General features: G+C 45.5%; 9 protein-coding genes across 9 annotated transcripts; 6 read left to right on the top strand and 3 right to left on the bottom strand.

Annotated features, from left to right (window-relative positions):
- Positions 1-1881: 1881 nt before the first annotated feature.
- J3458_018016 (uncharacterized protein) lies at positions 1882-3590 on the top strand (the record flags this gene model as incomplete). The annotated part of the gene is made up of 2 exons (XM_066121164.1): positions 1882-2351; positions 2423-3590. 2 exons carry the CDS (start codon positions 1882-1884, stop codon positions 3588-3590), a joined length of 1638 nt encoding a protein of 545 aa, XP_065973862.1.
- A 470-nt stretch (positions 3591-4060) lies between these two features.
- Positions 4061-6080, top strand: J3458_018015 (uncharacterized protein; the record flags this gene model as incomplete). The annotated part of the gene is made up of 1 exon (XM_007815107.2): positions 4061-6080. One exon carries the CDS (start codon positions 4061-4063, stop codon positions 5951-5953), a length of 1893 nt encoding a protein of 630 aa, XP_007813298.2. The 3' UTR covers positions 5954-6080.
- A 2396-nt stretch (positions 6081-8476) lies between these two features.
- Positions 8477-9337, bottom strand: FUS1_1 (fus1 actin binding activity protein; the record flags this gene model as incomplete). Its single annotated transcript, XM_066121163.1, has 1 exon — positions 8477-9337. The coding sequence occupies one exon, from the start codon at positions 9335-9337 to the stop codon at positions 8477-8479; it is 861 nt and encodes a 286-aa protein (XP_065973861.1).
- A 377-nt stretch (positions 9338-9714) lies between these two features.
- J3458_018013 (uncharacterized protein) lies at positions 9715-11217 on the bottom strand. The gene is made up of 2 exons (XM_007815105.2): positions 10621-11217; positions 9715-10564 (listed from the first exon to the last, which is right to left on the bottom strand). The coding sequence occupies exons 1-2, from the start codon at positions 11135-11137 to the stop codon at positions 9795-9797; spliced, it is 1287 nt and encodes a 428-aa protein (XP_007813296.2). The 5' UTR covers positions 11138-11217; the 3' UTR covers positions 9715-9794.
- A 2490-nt stretch (positions 11218-13707) lies between these two features.
- J3458_018012 (uncharacterized protein) lies at positions 13708-14931 on the top strand (the record flags this gene model as incomplete). Its single annotated transcript, XM_066121162.1, has 2 exons — positions 13708-14765; positions 14837-14931. The coding sequence occupies one exon, from the start codon at positions 13708-13710 to the stop codon at positions 14701-14703; it is 996 nt and encodes a 331-aa protein (XP_065973860.1). The 3' UTR covers positions 14704-14765; positions 14837-14931.
- Positions 14932-15317: 386 nt separating this feature from the next.
- On the top strand, positions 15318-15992 carry J3458_018011 (uncharacterized protein; the record flags this gene model as incomplete). Its single annotated transcript, XM_066121161.1, has 2 exons — positions 15318-15900; positions 15955-15992. The coding sequence occupies 2 exons, from the start codon at positions 15318-15320 to the stop codon at positions 15990-15992; spliced, it is 621 nt and encodes a 206-aa protein (XP_065973859.1).
- Positions 15993-18217: 2225 nt separating this feature from the next.
- Positions 18218-19750, top strand: J3458_018010 (uncharacterized protein). Its single transcript, XM_007817316.2, has 3 exons — positions 18218-18598; positions 18672-19197; positions 19254-19750. The coding sequence occupies exons 2-3, from the start codon at positions 18883-18885 to the stop codon at positions 19575-19577; spliced, it is 639 nt and encodes a 212-aa protein (XP_007815507.2). The 5' UTR covers positions 18218-18598; positions 18672-18882; the 3' UTR covers positions 19578-19750.
- Positions 19751-23970: 4220 nt separating this feature from the next.
- Positions 23971-24269, top strand: J3458_018009 (uncharacterized protein; the record flags this gene model as incomplete). The annotated part of the gene is made up of 2 exons (XM_007817315.2): positions 23971-23987; positions 24053-24269. 2 exons carry the CDS (start codon positions 23971-23973, stop codon positions 24267-24269), a joined length of 234 nt encoding a protein of 77 aa, XP_007815506.2.
- A 703-nt stretch (positions 24270-24972) lies between these two features.
- J3458_018008 (uncharacterized protein) lies at positions 24973-25516 on the bottom strand (the record flags this gene model as incomplete). The annotated part of the gene is made up of 2 exons (XM_066121160.1): positions 24973-25310; positions 25375-25516. 2 exons carry the CDS (start codon positions 25514-25516, stop codon positions 24973-24975), a joined length of 480 nt encoding a protein of 159 aa, XP_065973858.1.
- Between the last annotated feature and the right edge of the window lie 1187 nt (positions 25517-26703).

The raw sequence follows: 26703 nt of genomic DNA, 5'->3' as shown, positions 1-26703 counted from the left end.
GAGGGAATGCTTCGATAGTCACGAGACTCGACCAGATACCGAGCCGAAGCTTCCGTGGCAGGATGGAGATGGAAAGACAACCCTAGACAGTTCAGGGTCTGCAATGACACGCACTACAACTCTAAATTTAAGTTTCGACCCATTCTAGACCAATTCTGCGGCACTGAGATTTACTGTAAGCTCTTTGATGAGGATAAAACAAGGGTTGATGGACTATTCAAAAGTACAAAGCACTGCCTTGACTCTCATGAGGCAGCGCCGTAGGCCTTGTCAGACATATGTGCCTCGACTCCTCGAGCCGAAACGACGGTCAGGTGTCCAATTAACCAGCAGGCCGCACCGCAGCAGGGAACGGGGAACTTTAGTCATTGAAAAGTACTACTACTACGCTCGCTATACCGTTTCTCTCATCATCTTACCATCATTTTATCCCCATGTGTGGCTTTATCGTCCAGGCTGTAGGGTCTTGTTCTGACTGTGACAGCAGCGCCTTGGTGGGGCGAAGAAGAATATCACGCATTGAATTTGGACTTTAGCCTTGGCGCTGGATCTTGAAGCACAGTTCGAATCTTCTAGATGAAGGCCGCCCGGTTTAGACGACTCATGATGACCTAGGTCATATTCGTTGACAGAGAAGATATATAGAAAACTTTATATAAACTGCTCTAGGATAATTAGAACCCGCATAATCTCTGAAGTGTGTATAACTTAAACGACTTTGAATAACTACGAGAAGACAGAAAAGCTTTTAGCGTAACGCCTTGTAAGAGAGCTTTCTCTTTGCACTCATAGCTAAGTATCGGCTCGTCACGATTTTGGCGTCCTCCCTTTGAATATACGCTGTGCATCTAAGTATGATTGTGAAGCTAAAGTTAGATGCCCCAGAGGTGCGTCTAGACGCTACATGTTATTTCAGACCAAGTCTGCGGAAGTTGGTGGTCGATAATGTGAATCCCTCGTAGCGGACTGTACTGGATCTCCTACCTGGCCTTTACGAGCTACTGAAATAGCCTGTTTCGTGGCGGCTGTAGACTGCGCATTCGTTGTAAATGTGGTGATATCTGTTGCAATGGAACTAATTAGGGACATTTGGCAACGATTCGACATCATTCACATTTCAACCCTTTCGCACATCTGGCGGGGAGAAGAGCAGTTAGGACAGATCAACACCTTGGTCCATGTGTTTGACCTTTAGCATGACCCTCTATTAACTGGTAATGTTTCTCTATCCCCCGGGTACACCTGGTCTAGCTTTCTTCCTCGGGCAGGGCTAAACAGGATCGGAAATTTGTCTCGCTACAATTCAACGACAAATGCTTCTACAGCTGGTACAACAGCTGTTTCATCATGTGTGTAAAAACTCAAAACAAAAACTAAACAAAACATGTGACGGGCCGGGCGCCTTCTATCTCTCAAGGAGTCGGCGTCTCTCACCACTAATCACAACACTTGCACGGTTTTTCAGGCTCACTGCCGTCACGATAGAGATGGAATTAAAAAAAGAAAAAAGAGAAAGTTCTGTCGAATTACATTACAGCTAGTTATTATGTTGCATGTCTGATAGTCCAGCATCGGAAACCTTGATGGCTTCCAAACCATCAAGGTAGGCCGGGAATGGTGAAGTGTCGTGCAAATCTAAAAATGACAACAACAGGATGAGCATACGCAGCTCATAAGGGTTCTCATCAATGTTAAGACGTAACAAAGGGCCATTTAATATGAGGATCCCTACCCCAATGAATAGGCGGATGAGCGTGTCCTTGCCCTGCTACCTTGAACTCTTCTCTGCTTGACCTCCTACGCCGGCTCAAAAACCCAAGGGATCTTACAAATAATTCCAAAGTTTCCCTATCCGACCGTGTATCAAGTTCGGATTTGCCAATGGCTGACACAGAGGTTTACGATGTCATCATCGTGGGCGCCGGTCCATGCGGACTGGCGACCGCCGCCCGCCTCCGCGAGCATACGCCCGCTGCGCTCTTCACGGATGAAGAGCATCGCAGATTTCACTGGATCGGGAAATATGGAAACAAGGTTAGCTTGAAGCATGTTCGGAGTGGAAAGACGTCTCCGCCACGGCGCAAGACACGACCAGAATACAAGATGATGGTTCTTGACGGCACGGACGACAAGTGGCTAGGCCGTTGGAATGAACTCTTTGGGCTGTACGATATTTCCCATCTGAGGAGCCCAATGCTGTGGCATGTCGATCCCCTTGATCGCGATTCCTTGCTGGCCCATGCGTACTGTGAGAACCGGGAAAATGAGCTGGTTGAGATTCGCAACTGCGTAGGCAAGGAGATTAGCAAGCATGCAAAGAAGAAGGCGGGAAGTCGGCATTGCGGCAAAAAGTACGTGACTCTTGTTGAATCCTGGGAGGGATAACGGGTTTTTCGTATTGGAAACTAACAAGCTGGAAAAGGCAGGAAGCTCGAATTGCCATTAATCTACGCGAAAGAAACGACTATTATACCCCTTCGCGGTCGTTGTTTTGCCATCATTGTGAGCATGTTGCTGCGAGATATTGTCTGGACAGCAGTATAATCAGAAAGGACATGCTGGTAGATGTTGACTATGGTCTCGTGCGAGGAGTGTCGGTTGAAGACCAAAGCCTGTTCACAGTCACGACTTCTTCCGGCCGCTTGTACTCCAAAACGCTGGTTCTTGCCGTGGGCGCTGCCAATAAGCCTGACGTTCCTAGAATGCCATCTATGCCCAAGGACATGCAGAATCTCCGTCAAGCCTGCCACAGCATGCAAATCAAGACGTTTCCCGATCCAATTGTTCAGCAACGAATCGCAGCTGGTCAGCGAACCAACGTTCTCGTGGTAGGGGGCGGGCTGACATCTGCTCAGCTCTCCGACCTTGCGATTCGCAGGGGCGTAACCAAAGTGTGGCATATGATGCGCGGACCATGCCGGGTGAAGCATTTCGATGTTGATCTTGAGTGGATGGGCAAGTACAAGAATACAGAGCAAGCGCGGTTTTGGCTCGCCGACTCGGACGAAGAGAGACTGGAGATTATCAAGGAGGCAAGGGGTGGCGGTAGCATCACACCTCTTTTCCACAAGCGCCTACGGAAGCACGTCGCGTCGGGACGACTGGAACTCTTTGAGCGAACATGTCTGCTCGACACAACGTTTGTACAAGGTGAAGACGGTGCCGGCGGCATGTGGACGGTCGCAACAGACCCGCCCGTGGCCGATATGCCATCTTTCGACTACATCTATTTTGCCACCGGGATCCAGACCGACGTGACCAAGTTGCCTTATTTGAAGACGATGCGGGAAAAGTATCCAGTCGACAGCTACGGGGGCTTCCCTTGCATCAATGACGATTTAATGTGGAACGACGACGTTCCCTTGTTTCTCCTGGGAAGGCTGTCTGCGCTGAGGCTGGGACCGGCCGCTCCCAATATAGGTGGCGCGAAGCTGGGGGCCGAACGAGTCGCCTGGGCCATTGAAGCCACAATCAGGCCTTCTGGGTGGGAAGAAGAGCAAGAGGAGCAAGAAGAGAAGAATGGCGGCATGGCAGGCTATCTTTCTGGCCATGGGAATATGTATAGCGCTCTTGCGACGGAAGTCAGCTAAATAGTGGTGAAGAGCCGTGACGATGGCTAGTGAAGACAGACATGTGGCCATAAAGGGGAATGATTTAGGACAAAATCTCACGTCGTGTTTACTAGTTAGTTAGTAGTCATGTAATTCTGGCGACGGCACAAGCCGTCGTTGCACGGCAGATCGACTGGAACACAACCACCAACTAGCCTCACTCTTCTGTCCTGGAATGTCCTACAACGTGCATGGGAAAAATGGGGAATTACTTGCTAAACTGCCAAATGTGGCAATCGGGGTCAGCCAAGTTGCATCGCCACACAATCTGTTGTGCCTTGGATCTCGCGCCCTATGACGTTATTCAGTTGCCGTTTATCCGGCCAAGACGAAACTCACCAGTTATAAACACCGTGGTACGAATTTGGTGTTAGGGCATGCACAGAACGGGAAATATGCTCAAGTTAAACTGCCATCAATATTGAGTTGTCCTTTCATCTCTCGTCGACATGGTCTCGGAGCACGTCCTCAAACTTCTTCAGGAAACTGACACAGTAACGTCCATCTGGGCAAAGGACCCTTCCAGGCCTCCGAGCGACATCATCAAGCAGCTTTATGGAGATCTTAAAAGAGATCGTAATTGCGATGGAAGCAAGCACCGACAACCCGCTTCTCCAGAAGCACAAGACGCTGCGCTGAATTGCGGCAACTGGGGACCAACAAAGCCTAGCCCCCTCTTCTTGCAAGCATTTGCAGATGCTCTGAACTGCTTGGGACCAGATCCGCTCTCCGGAGTTGTGTCGCCGCCATTGATGGGGTCGCATGGCACCGTACCGCTCACCGTCATAGCTCCCGTAGCAGACATTATTCGACATTGCTCGAACCTTATAGCCCGGGCTGAGAGAGAAGTCTTCTTCATCACATGTGCCTGGTCACCCTCCATCGCCCAGCGACTGATACGGAGTTCCTTGATCGAGCTGTCGAGACGATCAGTTGCTCGAGGGCAGCGGGTGACTGTCAATGTCGTGTACGACAGCGTAGGGCCGTCAAACATTCCCGATTCACATCACAAAGTGAAACCGGAGAGTTACACGTCCAAGTCCGTACAGCTTCCCGGCCCAGACGAGATTCCTAATGTCGACCTCGAGGTCACTAGTCTACATACTATACCGTTGGGAACACAGCACGCCAAGTTTTGTGTCGTGGATCGCAAGATTGCCGCAGTCATGAGCAACAACATGCAGGACAATGATAACCTCGAAATGATGGTGCACTTGGAGGGTCCGATTGTTGATAGCATTCACGACACAGCCGTCATTACGTGGTACAAGGGTGTCAACTCGTCGCTGCCGCCGCATCATCAAGCCTCGGCCTCTGCTGGCGGGCTGCCGACCAAGGACCACGAGGAGCTGTATCTCGACCGCTCACCGGGGAAAACATCAAGCGACATTGCGCTTGCCGGAGAGGCACAAACGCAGCTCGCAAAACATACGCCCGAGGAACCGCACTACGACAAGGATATCGCGGGCGAAATTATGCGAATCCAGAGCAGCTACTCCAGGAAGGCTGGCGAGACTCGCTTACAAGCTGTCAACAGACAACTGAATATCCCTGTCAAGACGCCAATTGCCCCAACGGGCCCGGAGATAGCTGATGGTGAGGAGATGACACCATACATATCTACCGGCACGGCAGGCCCCGTTCCCATGGCCATGGTATCGCGCCCTCCATATGGATGCTTTGATTCCAGCAATGGCTATGTTCCACAAAACGAAGCATGGCTGTCCCTCATCCGCAATGCCAAGGAAACGATATTCATCCAAACGCCGGATCTCAATGCGGAGCCCCTGCTTGTCGAACTGAGGGCGGCTCTGAAGCGTGGGGTCCAAGTCACGTATTACGTGTGTTTCGGCTACAATGACTTGGGGGAAATGATTCCGGGCCAGGGAGGCACCAATGATCAAGTGTCCAAGTCCCTGGTCGACTCTTTGCCGCCTGGCGGACCGGAACGAGCCCTGCTCAAGGTGTACAACTACGTTGGAAAGGACCAAGACCACCCCATCCACCACAGCTTCAAGGCACGCTCATGCCATGTCAAGCTGCTCATTGCCGATGGCAGGGTGGGGGTTCAAGGCAGCGGCAATCAGGACACGCAGTCGTGGTTTCACAGCCAAGAGGTCAATATCATGGTTGACAGCCAGGATATATGTGGCGAGTGGATGAAGGGAATCGACAGGAACCAGAATACAAAGATGTTTGGCAGGGTCGCGGACGACGGCATCTGGAGAGACAAGGACGGGAACCCGGGAGAGGGGTACATGGGCAACCCCGGAAAGGTCAAAGGGCTAGTCAAAGGTGTTGTTGGCATGGTGGCCAAGATGGAAGGGTTGGGTGGGTTTTAGCAGGCATGTAGTTTTCGTTTCTCTACTCTGCTTCGTCGTTAACGCCTTTTGTATACAATTTAAGGCTGCTCCTGACAATTCCAGCCACTGCTTTACTCTGGCTCTTAATATAAACTGTGGCATGTACTCCCAGAAAATTACAAGGTCGCAGTGATGGTGTCTGGAGTGAAGTATGTCGGTGACGTCGAGGCGCACGTTCCACCCGTCTCAAATCAACACCAATTGTTACTGAGCATGAGACCGAGAAGATGATTGAGGCAGAAGCGGATCTGAAAAACTGGCCAAACAACTTGCAGGAACCTTACAACCGTACGTGGTCTGAAGGACGAAAACATTATCTTGATGCGAAGCGCTTAGGTGGACGGGTTACTTGGAGATGTTAAACCATGTAAGATGGTTCCAATGTATAGTTCGAGGCGATATAGTAGGGCATCTTGTGCGCTTAAGACAAACTACTATAAGCAAAAGTTCGCAAGCTGCTCGCAATCTTACCACTGTACCAGTTGGGGCGCCAGAAAAGCTGCGTACTATTTGCAAAGAAGGTAGCACATTGCCCCATGTTCTATTGGTGTATCTATATATAGAATAAGCCCCCATGCCGGATATGCTTTGTACCATCCTTTGGAATATAGAATGTACATGGCAACATGCTGTTTGTATAATGTATTCATCAAGGCTCTGACTTTTCAGTCACCAGCATAGTACATCTAGCATGTTCGGCGGATAAGCCTGGCGCGTTGATGCTTACTGCCTTGAGGAAATCCCCAGAGCACACTGCCATAAGCCAATCCACAACACTCTTGGCATATTTCTTACTCGTATGCTCCCGAGGGCCAGATCGTTTTGCACGCTCGAGACTCTTGATGGCTGGGTGAGTGATTCCATCTTCAAAAATATCGTGAACCTTCCACGTATCTGCCATTCTGCACCACTCCCTTCACATCATCCAGAGTTCTATCATAGGTCGGTCTCTTGAATGCCCTAGCTACTCCGATTGGCAATTCTCCGACGCGAACCATCTCAGTCATAGCCTTGCGGCAGGAATCCACCAAGCCGGCATAATTCTATTTCCCCGGAGGTGACTGGCTCACAAAAGACAATGTCAGCTTCCCACCGCTCCGTACTCACCTGGGCGAAGCCGAAGAAAGCGATGAGGTCGCTTCTGGGAAGTCGTAGCAATGCACATTAAACCCAGCCTGGCTGCAGCCTGCCAGACAGCTGAAGAGAAACTCTGATCTTCATCGTGCAGAAGAATTGTTCCAGGTGTATCGATGTTCTCGAGTACCTTCTCAGCGAGCACGGAAAATGCTGCTCGCTGCAAAACCGCAACGCCGTCGGCCACAACCTCCGGCAAGTCAAATACAAAGTGCTCTGAAACAGAAACCGAAGATGCATTGGCAGTGGCCAAGACTAAGACAGGAGTATACGCACAGCTATTCCTGTACCCGTAGAAGAGGATACACTCTTTGGGCCTTCTGTGGCGACAGGATGGAGAAGTGACTTGGTCACATTAATGGTTGTCAATGGCGTCTGTTCTGCGGCTTGGATGCAGGGCACAGACTGGGTGAGTATGTATTTAGATGCTTTGGAAGCAGTCTCAATTGTGCTTTCTTCAGAGACATGCCGACCTGCAAATCCATCGTGGTGGAAGTAAGTCTCTGGTTCGGCTTTTCATCTGGCAAGAGTCGAGGAATATACCATTTTTCGTCCTCCAAGATCAACTCAGGCTCGAATGACCAGAGAATGTCGGCAGACGGTTTTTCTGAACGCAAAAGACTAAGCACTGCTCCATAAATGCGGTGCATCGTACCCTGATCAAGGCAAGACTCGACATCGACATGCTGAATCTTGATATGCGGATACTCCGAAAACAAGCTTCGACACAGGGCAACAGACATATTTGCAAACGGGTTATCCTTCCACAGCCCCTTGACACCCACAGAATTTGTCGGCACTCACTCATTGCTCTCTGAAGTCCGACAAGCTTAGATGAAGCCAAGTTTTTGAAGAACAGGCTCGTCAAGATGTTGCAGAAACAAAAGTGATTTCAAGGCCGTGCTATTGAAGGGGGATGCCAAGTCCTCAAAACCTGCTACACATCGAATGCCAAGCTTAGAATTGCAATCAGCGAGACACCTAGCAACGATATTTTCCATGTCGCCCTGGGTGCCGCCAACTGTGGTGAGAGAATCGGTCATGGTCGAATCTCCTCGGCTGGAAAGTGGCTGGCGGAGGGGAGGAAATCGACCTTGTCATTCACAGCCTGTGAAAGCATCACCGATATTATATATTTGGTGCTGTGGCTAAAGTAGTTGAAGGAATTGTCCACTCCAGAATATTCTGTCGAGCGAAGTAGAGTATCCCACTCAGGAACGGTGATGGCTGGACCACGTCGGCGTCCGTCATCACCACCAAGCCACCAGTCAGACAAGCCTGACATCATCATCTTCACTCGAACAATATCACTGGTGACTTCCAGGATCAACAAGAATTCACCCGGATTAATTAGCCGACGGAAGTTCCTCATTGTTTCTGAGAGCGTTTTAGTTGCGTGAAGAACATTGGAGGCATGACTAGATCGTATGACGCTTCGCTATACCCTTGCTCTGTCGGGCTATTCTCAATGTTGAGGGCCTTGAAGATCATCTTGGCAGCCCATGAGCTCAACTGATCTGCAGCGGCTTGGGAAAAGCCGGTAGATACGTCTGTGAAGGTATAGATGCCAAAGGTGCTGTCGAGCGGCTGGAGAATTCCCTTGGTTGCTCCTCCAGTTCCAGCGCCAATCTCAAGAATGTTCATTCGAGGACACCGATGCGTAATCTGCCGTGTAATTCGCGACATGTAGCCACTCGCTCTTTGGAAGCCGAGACCTTGCTTGTAAAACCAGTTCAAGACGTCGTCCTTGGCCATGTGCTCGAGCATCGTGGTTTGCTTGCGAACCACAGCCGGAAGGTTCTCGCCGACCGCTTGGATCAACGTAACGTCTATTTGGTCAGGAAACTTGGATTTCTGCTGTAATAACCAGGGGAGTTCGTCTTTGGACCATCCGGGCTTGATTGTGGGATGTGTGCCCATCTCTTTCATCGAAAATAAGTAATCGATCCATTCAAAGACGCGCTGATAATGCCACTCGATTGTTTCAACCTCCTTCCGATGAACAACTTTGTCCAGGCTTCTCAAGTAGTAGTAAGCAAAACGCTCACAGAGACCAACCAGCTCTAGGTTCTGCTGCTCATCTAATTGAGTAACCTCAAAAGTACGAATCTCGCTGTGGACATCAGCTTCCCACTCAGTCCGGACGTATAGCTCTTTGGAGTCCTTGGGATCGTGACGGAGGAGCGAAGTGCAAGTGAGAGCCTCGAGCTGCACGAATGGTTTTTTCATGTTCGTGAGCGCAATGGGCATGTCACAAGTGATGTCTGAAGTGTTGACATTGGTCAGATAGGAATCAATGACGAGGGGCTCGCCATCGGGCACCCCGATGTTAAGTATTCGGAGTTCTCTTGAGATATGTAGGTACGAATGGCTTTGACTTGTTTGACATTACGAAAAGCCTCATGCCGCCTTGGTTTACTAAAAGCTGGCTGAACGATTGGTTGAGTGACAAATTCGTCAACTGGGTCATTGGATGTCTTGGAAGCTTGGAAGGGTAAATTTCCAACTGGCCTGGGAATTTGGGCACAGCAAGTGCGTGGGCGGCATCGATAATCCAGCAGATGCAAAAGTTTACTCTGCATGGTACAAAAAACGAGGTCTTGTCCAAAAAAAAGTGTCCGACTTGCCGCGGACTCTTTCTACTCGGCTCCAGATCAAAATGCACACATGCAAGAATCTGTCGCCGCTATGCATTTTTGGTTCTCTCTAGTTGCCGCTCCCAAGCTGGAATCGCCCACTTGACCATGTACTCTGATCTCATCAGCTGTTCGACCGTAGGCCGTTCTGCAGGTTCAAATGCCAGCATGCTCCTCAGCAGCTTTTCCAAGGCCTGCATTTCCCCTCCTTCAACATCCCATTCGCAAGTCTCGGGTGTCATGCCACGTCCCATGTCCCACATGCGTTGATGCAACGGTCGGAAAACAGGCGTGTAGATTCTTTGGAGGTTATTAATCCAGGAGCCATCTGGCTTAAAAAACTCTTTTCGACTTTCCCATTTATCCCACCAACGCGCGGGTGGCTGCCCCAGTGTGCTGATGATGTCGGCGATAATATCGTCTCGGTCGCCATGAAAAGTTTCAAAGAGAGGCCTTTCACCCAAAACTTCGTATAAGCTAACGCCAAGCGTCCATACGTCCGCCGCCAATGTGATGGATTCCTGAAAAAAGTCTTCCGGGGGCAGGTAGAGTGGTGGCGTATGTAGCTCGGGGGAGCGTTCAGTAGCCAGATTGAACGATGTTCCGTAGTCGGATATAGTGATGATAGGGTCTGTTAGTTTATCGGCGGCCATTTTCATGTGCATTGGATAGACGGCATATGGTGGCGCCTGAGGTTCGACAGCAGCGCCATCAACTCGGCTAATAGGGGCTTGATCCAAACGGTAACTCTTGCAGAGCAGGTCAGGGCTGAGTTCGCCGACATGTGGATCGCGAAATAGAACATTTCTTGGATGCAAATCTGGATTTGGTGAGCTATGGCGAGGGGAGCACGGTGAGCTCAGGTGCTAAGCCTACCTCCATGGCATATGCCTCGTGAGTGCAAATACGCCACACCCATGATCAACTGAGCTGCAATAGACCTCGCGGTCTCGGTCGGAAACATGAAGGTTACCGAGTCTTCTTTGGATGCAGCGACGCTGCAGCCGGCCGCTTCTTGTACAAGGCAGGTATGTCGTCCGTTTGGGCCTTCGATAGAGAATGTATCTAGTAAGTGAGGGATGAACCGCTGCCCTGGGTGCAATGTGTCAACGCTTTGAAGTTGGCGAAGGATATTTGCCTCAGTATTTTTTGACGATTCGCTTGCAACCAAGACCTTTAGTGAGACATAGCGATCCAATGTGTTGTCTCGGGTCAGCCAAATTGTAGAATAGCCACCAAAGCCAAGCTTGTGGGCAGTCTTGTATCGGCCGTCTTGGAAAGTGTCTCCAATAACGATCGGATGGTAGCCACCGATAGTGTAGCCCTCAAGATCTTCCACGTCCACCTCAGGGATATAAACAGCCTTGGACTGTCGAAATGTATTGTCGGTCATGGTATATAAACATTGAAAGTAGGGTCGTCGCTGAAACCGTCTTCGTAGATGGCTAGTTGCCCGTACAGCGCACGTACCAGCGTGGCTCCAAAGGAGCCTCATGGTTGATGTGATCGTGAAGGTTGTTAAGGTGGAGCAAGGAGGGGAGAGATTTGACGTAAACTCTATAATATATTTACTATAATTATACATGATTTTATTATGTAAAATAAAGAGTATAAGTTATACTAATATATATTATAAGTAAGATTTTTTATTAATAGCCTTTAATTTATATAAAAGCTAATTAATAATTAAAAATTAAAAATTATAATTTTCATATTTATTAATTTAAAAAAATACGTGTAATAATACTTTTTAAGTGTAATTACATTTAAGTAATATTATAATTATTAAGTTCTTCTTAGTTTTTTTTTTAATTTAAATAGTAGTATAAGTATTATATAAGTATATCTAGTAATACTATATATTAGCTATATTAAGCTAAGGACCGTAATATACTACGTAATATACTACGTAATATACTACGTAATATACTACGTAATATACTACGTAATATACTATAAGTTATACGTATACGCGTTATAATACGGTAAATACTAGTAAAATTAGTAATTTATTATCGTATACTATTTAAAGCTACCTTATAATAGCTTAAACTATTAATTAAATAAAAGTAAACTTAATCTATTAAAAACTTAAACCTAAATATAGTTTATACTAGTAACTAACTCTAAAAACTTAAAATGGTTATATATAATATACATTAATAAGTTCTTTCTTTTATTAATAGTTTTAATATTAAAGCCTAGCTTTGTACCTACTAATTAACGTTATAAAAAAATATAAACTACTTGTAAGTCCTTGCTATTATAAAGTATCTTAAGGTGCTTACTAATATTAGCTAAGGTAGTTAAACCTTATAATAACTTAATTACCTTATTATATATAACAGTAATTACGGTTATAGTTTAAAGAAAATTAAAGTAATTATTTAATTAAGAAAGTTTAATTAATATAAAAAGATAATCTTCTTTTTAATTCTTAATTTATAAGATATTTATCTTTATAATTATTTAATTTTAAGTTTTTTAATATTTTATTAAGTTATTTAATTAACTTTATATAAGCTTATACTTATAATTAAATAAAGTATATTATAATTATTTATATATATTTTCTTTAAGATTTATCTTATAAAGAGTTTAATAATAATTTATAATTAATTAAAAGTATTTAATTAAGCTATTATACTTAATTAAATATTAGAATTATTCTTTTATAAATAAAATAATAAAGTTACGTGAATTATATAAATACTATTACGTGGTATTATATAAAGAGATATAAGTGTATATAAGTATATTATCTTTAACCTAGTAAAATAACTAATATAATTAAATTAAGTAAGTTATACGTTTTAACCTTTAATAATTAAAGCTAATAGAACTTAAAGAATAATATAAATACTCTAATAAATACTAATAAAAACGCTTTATATAAGAATAAGAAGATAATTTATAAATTAAAAAATTCTAAAAGAATTAAGGAAATTAATAAGATTTTAAGGGATATAAATAAGAAAGAAAATATAAGTAATACTATTAAAAAAAGCACTAAATAAATAGTAGCTAAAAAGGCACCTAAAAAGGTAATTAAATAAGCTAAATAATACTAGGTATTAGTTAATTCTTATTTTAAAGGGAATACTATAATTATAACTAATTAATAGAAATATTAAAGATTAAATATAAATATAAGTGAATTTATTAAGAAAAATATTTTACTAGCTTAAAGATAATATACTTGTATATACTTATACCTTATATATAATACTATATAATTACACTTATATAATTCTTATATCTTTATTATTTAATCTTATAAAAGAATAATCTTAATATTTAATTAAGTATAATAACTTAATTAAATACTTTTAATTAATTATAAGTAATTATTATATCTTTTATAAGATAAATTTTAAAGAAAATATATATATATATAACTTTAATATACTTAATTTAATTATAAGTATAAGCTTATATAAAATTAATTAAATAACTTAATAAAATATTAAAATCCTTAAGATTAAATAATTATAAAGATAAATACTTAATAAATTAAAAATTAAAAAGAAAGATTAATTTTATATATTAATTATTTAACTTTAATTAAATATTCTTTTAACTTTCTTTAAATTATAATCTTTTAACTTAAATATAATAAAAATATAATATTATTAAAAACCTTTTATTTAAGTTATTTTTTAATTCTTTTTAAATAAGTTAATAACCTTAATTAAATTACCTTATTAATATACTTATCTTATTAATAAGCACTACTATAAGTGGTAAAAGCTTCTCTAGCTAAATTACCTAAGGTAGAGCGTGGCACAAGTACTCCTTTCAAATTGCATTAGCCAGGCACTTTATCCTACTTGTCCACATTTAAACCACCTTGTTACTTTAGCTAACACTTTCTTACCACGCCCGCGTATACCCTCAGACAAGCTCCTCGGCTGCACTTATAGTACCACGCGCTATCGGATTTAGCTAGAGTTCTGAACAATCATGACCCCGAGTGGCGACCACTTTAGCCAGGAAGTCATTCGACTGCGAGCCAATTACCAGGACAAACGTCAGAGATCCAACCTATTCCCCCCTACGGGTCTACCTATCCTAGACATGGAGCTTGTACGAGGGGAAAGGCCGTCTATGAGATTCTGGTACGATGATGGCACCGAGGTTGGACGATTCGTCCACCTCTTCGATATACCAGGAACGTTGTCTGGACAAATTCTTCGCTTGGAGCGAAACTTACCTCCAGTTGGAGGTCATTTCGAAATTGAAGGCGACGTTCTTCGCAGTCTCGAAAAATGCCCCAATCGACCCCAACCTGTTCAAGATGATTTCGAGGATACCGAAGATCTCGTCATGCAGCTACCACTTCTTCACGTCGACCCTTCCCAGCATTTCGTCAAGGAGGCGAAATATAGGAGCGAGATTGAGAACCTGTTAATATGTCAGGGCGGGTCGTGTCCTGGATCGATTCTTTCCAGGCACCTTGTTCGTCTTCTTGGCAGATCTTCTAATGGCCAGCTAGTCTTCGAAAAGTTAGCCACGAGAGCGTCCATCTTACCGCGATTTTCCTCCCTAGCAATTTACAAGCGCTGGATACTCCATATTATCGACGGGCTGACTTGTCTCCACGATTTCGGTATCGTTCACCGGGATCTTCGTATCGATAATTGTCTCTTTACGCAAGATGGCAGCCGCCTAGTAGTCTGCGACCTCGAGAGTCGTTGGGGTCAACGGGCTGCTCCAGAAATTGCATTTAGGGGTGGACTAGACTCCGGATGGACTACTCGTTCTGACATATATGATGTCGGAAATTGCATCAAGTGCATGGTATATGCTAATGCGCCAATTACAAATCAGGTCGAGTGGCTAGTTCCAGAAGCACTCCAAGCTATTGTCGAAGCATGCATGCGCAAAGAGCCGAGCAAAAGGCCGACACTGCTTGCGCTGCGACAAATGGTGGAGGCACTGCCTATACATGATACCTGATATTAGGCCAGTCTTTAGAGGTCCTTTAAAGCTCGAGTTGGTAGATATTTACATTCTATTTTGTTGTTGTTCTCCATGCTATCCTTCCATAGTAGAGGCGACTCTTAAGCTAACTTTTCGTAACAATTTTTAGTTTATTATCTAGGGGTGTGCTATTTATTAAACCCATGTGTTATAGCTGCCTTCTTCTCGCTTAATATAAGGCCATCGTACATCAACATTTAGCAAAGTGTGTGTAGCATGACTGGAAATCTAAAGAAGGGGCGGAGAAGATATGTACAGCCGTTCTTCTCAGTTCGACTATGTCTTGAAATTACCAAGTAAAATAGAAATCATTCTGCTACTACTTCTCTATTAATGTAATTACAAGTCTTCATCCTCACAGTGTGGCCATGTATTAAATAAAGATCACGTTATAAGGGCACGGGCCGACCCTCGAACCTGACGATAGTTACACAAGGGCTCGAGACCTAGTAGAGGCCTCAGGTTGCAGGCTTGCTTGCTCACCGCTGCTTTGTATAAATAGAGGTTATTGGCCTTTTCAGGCTTTCAGAAAACCACGGACCTTGAAGAATTAGCCGAATGCGAATACTATTCCAAGCCCTTGTCACACCATGGCCGCTACTGTAGTTGCTCATCTTTACAATGCTTTACCTACCCTTGGTCGCGCGGACGACCAGTTCGTTAACCGCGACCTAGTCTTTAAGCAGCTGGCAGAGTTGCTGGCAAAGTATAATAATACGTTTGGCATCTGTCTTGTCCATTCTCACTGCAAGCTTGCCGATGGGGAGATCATGCTCGCCAAGGAAGACGTCTCCGAGCCAGTGCAGCTGGCACTCATCGAACAGTACTACCCCGAACGCTGGTTAGCCAATGGTACGCCGTATGAGTTCTCGACTCTCAAGACGAATGACCCACCGCAAGATCTCGTCGAGGAGTTTTACCGTGTCACACAGGGTTTCGGTCTACAGAACATTCTTGGCTTCTACCACATTAAGGGAAGTCAAGATGCCCCCGCTGTTATTGAATGGACCGAAGGCCGGAAGAATCTTACTCGAGCTATGACGGAAGAAGACAAATCTGCGCAGCCGGTACAAACAGCTTGGAACTTTGGGCGTGGCGGCCCTATCACCATGGCTTGCACGATTGTCTGCGATACTCGAACCACACGTAGTGGAGCCAGCAATGCGCACAAAGGTATTAGAACCCAGCTACCGCTTATCATGCGTTCTAACCCCTGTTCGAATGCAGGCACTCAGAGCCACCCGAAGACTGAGGATTCCATTTAGCCTCGAGGCATGTGAATTTACGAATAAGGAATATGAGTAACATGTAGGTTTAGGATACCTACTTCTTAGCTCCTTTTACACATCTATCAATTAATGCTTTGCTTTAGTTTCCCGCTTCTCTTGAAACGGAAAACGTACATTGTATTTGTGAAAGGCCTCTAGCGAGTTAATCCAACTAACTGGTTCTCTGTTACCACTGCTCCTATTTTTAATACTCGTATGAGGGTTCAATACAACAAATGATACGAATTCGATCTGAGGCGTGTCTGGGGGCCTGTTTCTCTCTTTAGAACCAAATGTCACAGTCTAAAGGGAGCAATTTCGGGTTGGAGTGAGGGCAAAGTACCATACATAAGAAGGTCTCTTGCCTATAAAAGTAAATCTCATTACAGAAAAGCCCTTTACAACCCCCACCAAGCTCTCGCAAGTCTCAATTCCAAAAGCACGGCTCAACCTTCCACCTAATATGAAGCTCCTTCGGTTCGCTAGATCCCTCTTTTCAGCCATGGCGATGCATCAGACTTTTGCTTGCTACCGAGGCAAATCCTGCGCCCGGAAATTGGGGGAAGCTTAAGGAGCTGTAACTAAGCTTGCCAAGCGGCAGGTTCTAAGTTGGTGTAGTTGAAAGCAGTGGTACAGAGTGATTCCCATGATGACATTGAATCCATCACCCCACATCCAGACCGGAATTACGGCGAGTCAACTTGTCAAATTATAAGCCCCTCGACTAAATCTGTTCTTACGAAGCGCAGATTCTCATCGAATATACGAAAGTGCCTATAGCCTTAAAGCATACTAAAGTAAAGTGGTTAGTTGCAAAGCTCTTAATAGTATACGATATATGTTTAGTATAATGTAATTTCAATACTTTACTAAAACTTGTATAAAATGATTATATTAATGAAAATAATATATTTAAATAACTTACTTAAAAGAATATATAAAATATATTTTCATTTTAATTATAACTTTGATAGTAAGTTAAATATTTATAAAAAAACCTTTAAAGATACAATGTAAATTATCACTTATAGTATTAAGCGTAAGGCAATATAATATATAAAAGTGTTATATCTTATATAAGTAATATTGTTTTCTAAGTAAAGCTTAAATAAGCTAATAAGCGCTTAAAAATTTTATATAAGTTACCTACGACTTCTTTTCTTAGTCCTTATCCATTTTATAATCATTAATAATATAACCAGTTACGACCTTTTACTTGGTCCTCGTCTAAATGTCCTTAATTGCCGGTCATGCGGACAGCCAGGCTGCAACTAATATGCTCTTTAACGTCCAGCTGGACTTGAACCTGCTAGCACCTGAGGCGTATACCACTCGACTCCGTACAGAGCGCAGAGGGGACTTTAATCCGGGATCTCTAATGAGTTATCTTATGACTACAGCAGTGGTCCAAAATGATACTCGTCTAAGCACTTTATTCATAGGGCGCGGTGAAAGTAAATAAAATGTCTGGCTGTACCCAAGCTAGAGAAAAGCACTTTACTGCGTCATACACCATGAATGCCACGCAGCATATTTCCCCATGTATAGCATGGTTGAGAAACTAGTCCCCTGCAATATGTAATATGATGATCCCTGGAATCTAAATTCTATATGAATATAGCTGTAGTTCTAAATGGCTTCAACGCAACACAATCCTGTACCCAGGGAAGAGAGAGTCTGGCTTGGGGTTTCATGGCTGCCTTTGTGTGTCGGCGCCCAGCCTTCGGGTCAACACGCGTTGCCACTCTGTCTGCGTGGAAAGTCAATGATATCCTTGCACCTGTCATGTTTTCGGGCAAAGCGTCCTGCATCTACCCGAGATGGAGGGTGGTTGGACGGTGGTGCGTTCGGGATCATGTGGATCTGGGGGCTAATATCAGTTTGATGTAAGACGTCAATGCTATTGACGAGACGGAATGACGTACAACCACCGCGCGCGGCAACCACTCAGCCTCAAGCCCTTACTGCGAGTGCTTTCTAATAACCGCGCGGCATGACCCACCACATTCAAGGTTGACCAGTTGACGATTTCGATCGGCGACCTGGCGATAGTTGCCGCCAACTCCTAGCATGCCTCCCTCCGTTACTTGGCCCAGCCAGCACACAATCGGGTTGATAATGAGCAAGTCATTTTCCCAACAGGCGCACGCTCGGATGACATACCCATTGGCATGATTTACGGATGGTGCGGTATTTTATAGCCCACAAAATGCGGGGACATGTCTAGATCCACGGGCATAAACTGTCCACCGGTCAACGGTGGTGCCAACGGATGTGATGATGCAGGTCTCCACTGCCATTAGTTCCGAATATCTTGACAAGTGTACAAATGCTTGTCGTACTCTGCTTCTGATCATGGGCAGCCACAGCCCTGATTCCGGTTCCTCTACCAGTCCAGTCAAGGTACGGATGCCTCAAGGTTGCTCTCATTCGACCTGCTCAACTCGTCTGTTACCAAGACACTTTCATACTGCACCTGTAATACACAAACTCGTGATCACTGATAGAGTGGGATGAGTTCGCCACGGTGTGGGCGGCCCCTGACTCGAGCAGCTATCGATTCGATGCCACTTGGACCCCAATTGGTTTGCGGATCGCCGTTGGTTGGTTGCTCCCCTTGAGCCATGACAGATTTGGGAAACTCTAAATTAATAATACGCTAATCGCGCCATCTAGCGATATGACCAATGCTGACCAAGTTGGCTCATGCCGTAGTGTCGGTCACGAAATGGGGCTAACCATTTGCGTGAGAGGAACAGGTATATATAATACCTGAAGAAGCTCCTCCGCCTTCGTTCTGCTCCTACCATCACATTATCCAACATCCAGTGCGAACTCAACTACATCCATCCTATTTCCACCATCCAAACGTCATCCCCCAAGCAAAATGGGTTCAGTTGCCAACGTCAGCGCCGATCAGTGGCTCGCCGCCGCCAGCCACCGCCGTTCAGTTTATCCCCTCAAGGGAACCAGCAGCGTGTCCGACTCCCGCGTTCAAGAGATCATCGAAAAGGTCCTCTCTTTCTCTCCGTCTTCCTACAACACTCAGCCTGTCCGCATTACCCTGATCACGGGGCCGAAACACAAGCAATTCTGGGACACCATCATTACCGCAGCTGAGCCCGTGTTGAAGGGCATCAGTGAAGATGTTTGGAATGCCATGAGCCCCAAGTTTGAGCTATTCAAGAGCGCTTATGGATCTGTAAGTATATTATGTCTGACGCGGATATGTTCATAAGCTTACTTACCGGTAACAAGGTGGTATTCTGGGAGTCTGGAAACACAATCAAGGAATCTGGAGAGACGCACAAGTCGGCTGCGCACATGTTTGCCGAGTTTTCCGACCATGCCAACGGCATGTCCCAGATCCTGGTCTGGACTGCGCTCGAGTTGGAGGGACTTGGAGCAAACTTGCAGCATCTCAACGCCATCCCCCCTGTTGAGGCCGCAATTAAGAAGTTTGTCGGCGTCCCTGAGGACTACAAGCTGAAGGCACATTTGAACTATGGTGACGAGGCCGCGGAGCACCCTGCAAATCCCGGGAAGCTTCCATTTTCCGAGACTTTGAAGGTCATCTCATAAAACGCGACATGACATGTTAGACAGCGTAGAATATAGAATAACATACTACTATTTGGCCTACTTGGTTGATAGTTTACCACTTGACGTGAGATGATGAGCACGTCACAGCATCCTACCCTGTAGTTACCTGCATTCGGAATAAAGTCATCTTGCAGGTTTTGAAGAGAGCAAGCCCATCCCATTTTATCTCGGGTTGGAACTTCTATTTGGGAATGTAGCCCCACGATTGAGCTGGGGCATCACGCTGTCGCCCGCATGTGAGTCGAAATATTCGCCTTCTTTGGCCTTTGTCACAACGAGCATGTAGAATGAGACGTATTGGAGGCCGGAAAAGTTGATTCTACGAGAAAACAACCCCGCGCTCATGGGCTGAAAAACCCAAGTGCAGGCCTGCGCCACGTTGCGGAAGCATTTCCACCAGCCGAGTCGCGTGTCCGCCCGTTTGTAACTTGTTGATGGTGGTTGCTTCGTACTTGTAGGCCTTTTGAAAGCCCGGCGGAAACTTCTTCGCAAGGCACCCAATGGCTCCCTCGTGTCAGATTGTGACGGTATAGAATGACGGATGCTTTGGGAGGCTTGGCTTGTCCAATTTCACTCGGTCCCCAAGTTCTTGACCCTTTAACGTTGCCAAGCTCAAGGGCTACGTCCTTCCAAGAGTCTACCAAATCAGCTACAGTATTGTCTCGAGACACAACGAATTGTCATTATTTTCCACACCTCGAGAGCTCGGGATATCCGTCGAGCCATATTCGTTCCGCAGGAAGTCGGAAGACTGCCACGAGTCGCGCGTTGGCCTTGCCTACCGATGGGTCCGATATCACTCAGTGCTCGATGGAAAGCTTGGTATTCCATGATCCTGGGCGCTGCAAGCTACGAACAATTGACAGAGGCATTAACTGAGCTTGGAAAATTCCCTTTAAAGCGGTCAGTTGTGCAGAAGATAAACAACCTTTGTGAAGTCATCAAAGACGAGGCGCTTGTGGACAACCTGAAGTCCGCACAGAGGGTTTTTAGCGCTTGAATATGTTTCTATGCTTCATATTCTTTTAAGCTGAAACTATCCGGAATGAAGGATAAAGATATATGTATCGTACTTATAGAAAATATGCCATCAGTAGTTCTGGTTTGACCACTCGTCATCCCATTCCCGAAACTTTCCAAGCCCAAAGAATGCAACGAGGACCATGTGCGGATGTATTATTGCTTCCACATAAGGCAGAGACCATGCTACAGCGCAAGGAGTCCTTTTGAATCAATAGCCCATAACCGAGCTCAAGATCTGATTCTCATGAGAGAATGGGAGGGCCAAAAAAACGATGGCGCAACTTACATTTGTGCCACTCCATGGTCAGCTATTTAGAGAGAGTGCAATACTCTCTTACTTACTATTGGCAGACGATGGCAGCTTGAGTCACTACCCGCCGAACATCAAGGTTGCTATTGGTGCATAGGGAACAAGAAAAGCTTGACTGAAGCACTTTGACTCATCTCTTCTATCGCGCCAAGGGCTCGGTTCTGGGGCGTCCTCGACTTTGCTTGAAGTCAACAGCTCCCCTTTATACGACCGTCCTAGTTTCACCAACCGTATTTACGTTTCTGGAAAGATCCCATTGCAGCCTCACGTCCGCAAATTTCTGCGATTTAAGTCATCTGCCAAGTTACGCCGAATAGCCCAATACTCAGCAACACCGACGCTTTCATAGGCTGCCTGCTAGCTTGTGGTTTGTTTGCTTGTTTGTTCGGTTACCGCCGTGGTGGGCCAGCAGTGAGACTCATGCACCCAACATTTATCTTCTTTGAATAAGATATGAGAAGGGTTACTTGATTATCACGCATGAGGCTTGACCAACTACCTTCATGTATATGGGTATGCGTCCGGTCTCCTACTTGAAACGACATGTCTCGAAGCAATCTGCTAGAATAGGACCTGAAAAAGACAGCACAGAATGACCCCCACAGAGATCAGAGTCAGAAAGGACGGAAATACTCCTCACATTTCGAAACACAGTTCATGAGATTATTCGAAAACGACACACGTTGACCGATCGCACGCGAACTCGTCTCGAAGATGAGCAGGCTCTAGGTACGCTAGGCCAGGACTCAGGAGTTATTCAGTGGGCTGTCTGGCCATAAGCCTCTGGGTTCAGTGGCTGGATATGTGGTAGATCTTCCAGCACCCATAGTCATGCTCCTTTACGTTGATTCTCTGTACAACGAATACGTCTGTATGCGTATGGCCAGTATTTTATACCATGTCACGAGGACAGTGCAGTTGCCCGCTACCAGGTCCTAACAAACATCGTCAGCAAGTTCCCCGAAGATCACTATCAGCCTACAACCGGCGGAAAGTTAGAGTCAGAGCGGTGGTCTCTTAGGAAAGCTACTTGGCATGAATTGAGGTTTTGGGGCGCGGTCCTGTGTCTTGCTATCAGTCGAGCGGTCGGATGAGAGTGAACGAACTTCCCATACGACAATCGTTGGTAGCAAATCCACTTGGCAACGATTATATTGCGAATCAACAAGAAGCCACCAGAAATTCAGGGACCGTATAAACTCTTAATTTAAGCATTTCACGCCAAGGCAGCTCCGCGGAGATAACGAAAAGGTCCCACCAAATAGGCTGCTAATTATGAAAAGCGACGGTGTAGCAAAACCACCATTAATGGTAAGGTTAAAAATGTTTAATACGGCATCAAATTCACGTGTTTCCATGACAAGACCTAGGATAGCCAATGAAGATGGATTTTGGGCTTCTAGGTGCAATCCTAAATAAACTGGATCAACTAGACATGGAGTGCTAGGCCTCGAGCCATCTAGTTAGTCTGTGAGCTCGGAAATATTGACAGATGGGGCTATTAGCTAAGTCACATACTAATAGCTGCTTTTAAAATCCCTTTATTATATAAAAAACTTCAATTAAAAAATATTAAAAATAAAAATGTTATGAATATTAAGTATATTATAATTCTTTTTTATAATATTTTATATTATCTATTAAATTTCTTCTTTTCTATTAAATATATAGTTTTAATATTAATAAAATAATATCATACCTACCTGTAAGTACTTACTTTTACGTGTTAATTACACTTATTATATATTCTTTTATTTTTACTTGGTAGCGTTTTATTGGGCTTTAACCCCCTATTAGCTCCACTAAAGGTTACTACTAGCTAAACTACAGGGGTTAAATTATACGAAGGTAAATGACGTCAACAACATCCTGCAAGGGCAAATTAAAGTCATGTTCCCTGGATATAATGGGCAACCGAGTAATTATAACCCCGCTATAACGGACTTTACCGTCGACAAAGCAACACACGGTTGCGTCGCCGTCATCCCAGCCATGCATCAGGCCATATATACCAAGGGAAGACACCATGATCCTTGCTCATTGATGCGCTGGGCAAAGACCTCAAGGCTTCCCGAGGCCAAATATTGTCCTACAATACAACCCCTGAATTACTGTCAAAGGAATACCTAGCAGGGGTAGCTAAGGCCAATCCAATATCAACTCTTTACTTAGGCGGGGATATAAGTTACTTGGAAGTACATAAACATATAAGTGAACCCACAATGAAATGTGGTTCTTTTTAGTAATATTTTATCCCCTGTATATCTACCTCGTGCCGCCTATTAGCTTCACAAGGGTAAGAATACAGGTAGCTGTTAGAGCGGTACGTACTGCGGGAGGAAGCAGGGCTAGGTACATATGTATTAATTCTTTTGACAATGATTCAGGGGTTGTATTATACATAATGGCAAGTAATGTTGTTCTTGTTACCGGAGGCAACACAGGCCTTGGGTCTGGTTCGAGATCGTCAAAGGCCTCTATGGTTCCATCACACAATCCGAGATACTACTTGGTGGAAGATCTTTCAACAAGGCAAAGGCAGCGGTGGCCGATATTATGACAAGCTTTCCAAGAGCCAAGGGCCGTGTCACTGGAATCCAAGTAGATGTTGAAGATGATAACTCCATTTCTGCCGCCTTCGATACGGTCAAGGACAAATACGGGCGCCTTAATGTTCTCGTCAACAATGGAGGTGAGAGCACATTATATGGACGGTTTCGTGGCATAATATGCGCCATTCTAACTGCTTCAGGTGCCCTATTTGTCATGCAATTGCTGACGGGCAACATGACGATGCGTCAAGTTTGGAACCAGTCCTGGAATGTCAACATAACAGGGTCCCAAGTCATGACGTCTGTTTTTGTACCTCTGCTTCTCCAATAGGACGATCCTCGACTGCTTTTCATCACCAGTGGTACATCCACTCTCGCTGGATCAGAAAACCTAGATCTTCCGATCAATCGCGTTCCGCCTAAGGGCTGGCCAAAGGCTGGCCCGCCACAGATCAGTATACCTGCCTACCGTAGTTCTAAAGCAGGAATGAATATGATCATGAGGTATTACAAAATGCTGGATATGATGGGCCCGTTTTTCCAGATTGTCAGCTAACAAATGTACGCAGAGAGTGGCATAGCACCCTCAAGGAGGACGGGGTCAAAGTATGGGCCATCTCGCCAGGCTATCTTGCTACTGGTCTAGGGGGAAGCGTACAGATAAATAAGAAGCAAAGTGCTGCCGATCCTGCTATAGGTGGACAGTTTGTCAAGGACGTCATTGAAGGGCGTCGGAATAACGACATTGGCAAGGTCATTCTAAGAGACCGTGTGCAGCCTTGGTGATTGCAGGAAACCAGCCATCAAACGCGGAAACTGGTCAACTTGGTAATGAACAAAGATTTTCCTTATTTGCGCTACCTTTCACTTGCGATTTTGGAGCTTACTGTCGAAGCTACCGCACTATGCAATGGTACAGACTAGCTTCTCTGCACTAATTGGCCTCATATATTCCTCAGACCTGCTCGGTGCTTTGCGATAAACTACCAGGCCGGACAATAATGCAAACCCATCTGGAGCAATGCGCTCCAGCCCGCCAGGCATCCTCCGAATCGGGTTCGGATGCAACTTGACCTCGTTACTCGTAGCTCCCGAGTCGAGGAAACTAAAGAACTTTGCGGCAAATTCCCGAGCTTCAGGTTTTGCAGGAAAGAAAACTCCTATACACGAAAGGTATCAGCGCAGAACGTCTTACAACCGTGTTGGTCGGGCAAGACAGACCTGCTCCGTAACAGATCTCAACACCCAGTCCTTCCCAAACGGCACCGCAAATTGGCTTGATTGCCAAGTTGGCTGTATCAAAATTTCCACCACTTGCACTGCGGAGGACGTGGTATTTCCCTTCCGGACGCAAAGTACTGTGAACATTTGCAACGGTGTCCCGCTCTGAGATTGTGTCGAGGGCGAAATGAACACCTCTACCGCCCGTGGCACTTCTTACCTGGGCTGGCCAGTCTTTTTCGCGATAGTCGACCAGGTAATCATAGTTTTACGGCGCAGCACGGGGAAACTCATGTTTTGACGAGCTTGCTACTCCAATGAGCCGCAGTCTACGGCCCGAGTTTTCCGAAACCCTATGCACAAGCTGGGCGGCTAATAGCCCCAGACATGTTGACGACCCGTAGACCAAGACATTGATGGGGTCGTCAGAGGTGGTGGTAGAACCAGTCGAGAAGGGACTGGGGAGGCCGAACCTATCAAACAGACCACACATGCTGACTGTAGACGCTTCCTCAAAAGACAGACTCTCCGGAACGGTCCAAAGCAGATCGTATGGAGCCGCGACGTATTCCGCGAAAGCGCCGGAGCCGTCATCGGAAGAGCTGGCTGTAGATTGGATTAGCTGCACTGTTGCTGATGTACTAGGACACTTTGAACGTCTAAATTATACAAACCTCCTTGGAGGAAACCCGCAACCCGCGTTCCATTTTGCACTCGGCCGTCTTTGACGTTATGCAGCTCACAGGCGCCGGAGTGGGAATGTCGCGCACTTCCGTAGATCGAGTTTTTGGGGTAAGAACGAGAGCTTTCATGGTCACTGCTAGGAGCTCAGAGACTTGATGTTCAGTTGCTCAGGCGGCTGGTGATGACATGTATTCAACGGACACAATCTAATGAGCAGAAGCAAATTTATTATATACACGGTTCCCGAGTGTCCAGTCTTTGTGACTAGAAGCCGAACTCCTCCAGCGAGGATTTGTAATGATGCAAGTGAAGAAAATGGCCCCTTCGCTCACGATATTGTGATATGCGTGGCTGATCCTAGAGTTTCATGCTTAGAAATCCAACTGACTTTCTACCCAGTCCAGAACTCCTGGCTAGATGCTGGGCGATTTTCTCATGGGCAGGTTGCGTCGCTAACATGTCCCTCGTCTGTGGCTGAAAACAGGGAATGTCAGCGGGCAGTTCAATAGGATCGCTGACAAAAGTAAAGCATACGAGTCTCAGGATCAGTTGCGGTTTCTGCTTCAGACCACATCATCTTTCCATAAATTTTGCTGCAGGTATATTGAGGTAAAAGTTTGATGGCATATCTGGAGGCCAGCATCCTCATCGGACTACTTGTGCTGGAGTTTCTCTGACGGTTGTAGCAGTCACTTTCGCTGTCTTTTTTTTTTTGAACCCGACTTGGAGCCGGTGGCGGACTCGCGGTATTAGTGACGAGATTATGTCCGGAAGGTCATCCCTGACAGTTGCGGGTTTACCAGAACGGAGACGTTCGCGGGACAGCAACCATCTGCTTGCCCGATTTCCATCCGTGCGGCGTGGACTGGATCTATCTCCGTCAACGGGAGGAATATTAAATGCACTTGAACGCTTGTACTTTTAGTTTATAATCAAGTGAATTATATCGATTCCTTGAAACCTTCAATGCGTTTCTACCTATAATTACAAAAAATGACTTCTAATTTAGCAAACTCCTCAATGCCCATGTTCTCATTATCGCAAGATCCTCTCCAATAGGACTCGAGGTGGCTGAGGGTGTCGTCGCATCGGGAGGCAGGGTCACCATAGCCTCCTCTTCAAAACGGAGGGTCGAACGTGTAGTCGATGAACTTAAAGAGCGCTTTCTTCCCGCAAAAGTAGCCGGTGTAATAGCTGATTTCGCTTGTGAGAATATCGAGGAAGCTTTGCTTGGACTGTTGAAGTCTACCACGGAAATACATGGAAAGCTCAACCACGTTGTCTACACAGCGGCAAATAATATTCCTTCAGCCTC

The sequence above is a fragment of the Metarhizium acridum genome (assembly GCF_019434415.1).
Source record: "Metarhizium acridum strain ARSEF 324 chromosome Unknown scaffold_452, whole genome shotgun sequence".
Classification (NCBI taxonomy): Eukaryota; Fungi; Ascomycota; class Sordariomycetes; order Hypocreales; family Clavicipitaceae; genus Metarhizium; species Metarhizium acridum.
The sequence above is the reverse complement of the archived record's forward strand: the minus strand, read 5'-3'. Positions and strand labels throughout refer to the sequence as shown.

Bases quoted from the DNA above. Each gene is read 5' to 3' on its own strand.
- J3458_018013 (XM_007815105.2), bottom strand. From the start codon at position 11,137: ATGACCGACAATACATTTCGACAGTCCAAGGCTGTTTATATCCCTGAG. The intron at 10,565-10,620 runs GTAGGCTTAGCA...CACCAAATCCAG, and splicing joins ACGAGGCATATGCCATGGAG to ATTTGCATCCAAGAAATGTT.
- J3458_018010 (XM_007817316.2), top strand. From the start codon at position 18,883: ATGGGTTCAGTTGCCAACGTCAGCGCCGATCAGTGGCTCGCCGCCGCC. The intron at 19,198-19,253 runs GTAAGTATATTA...ACCGGTAACAAG, and splicing joins TCAAGAGCGCTTATGGATCT to GTGGTATTCTGGGAGTCTGG.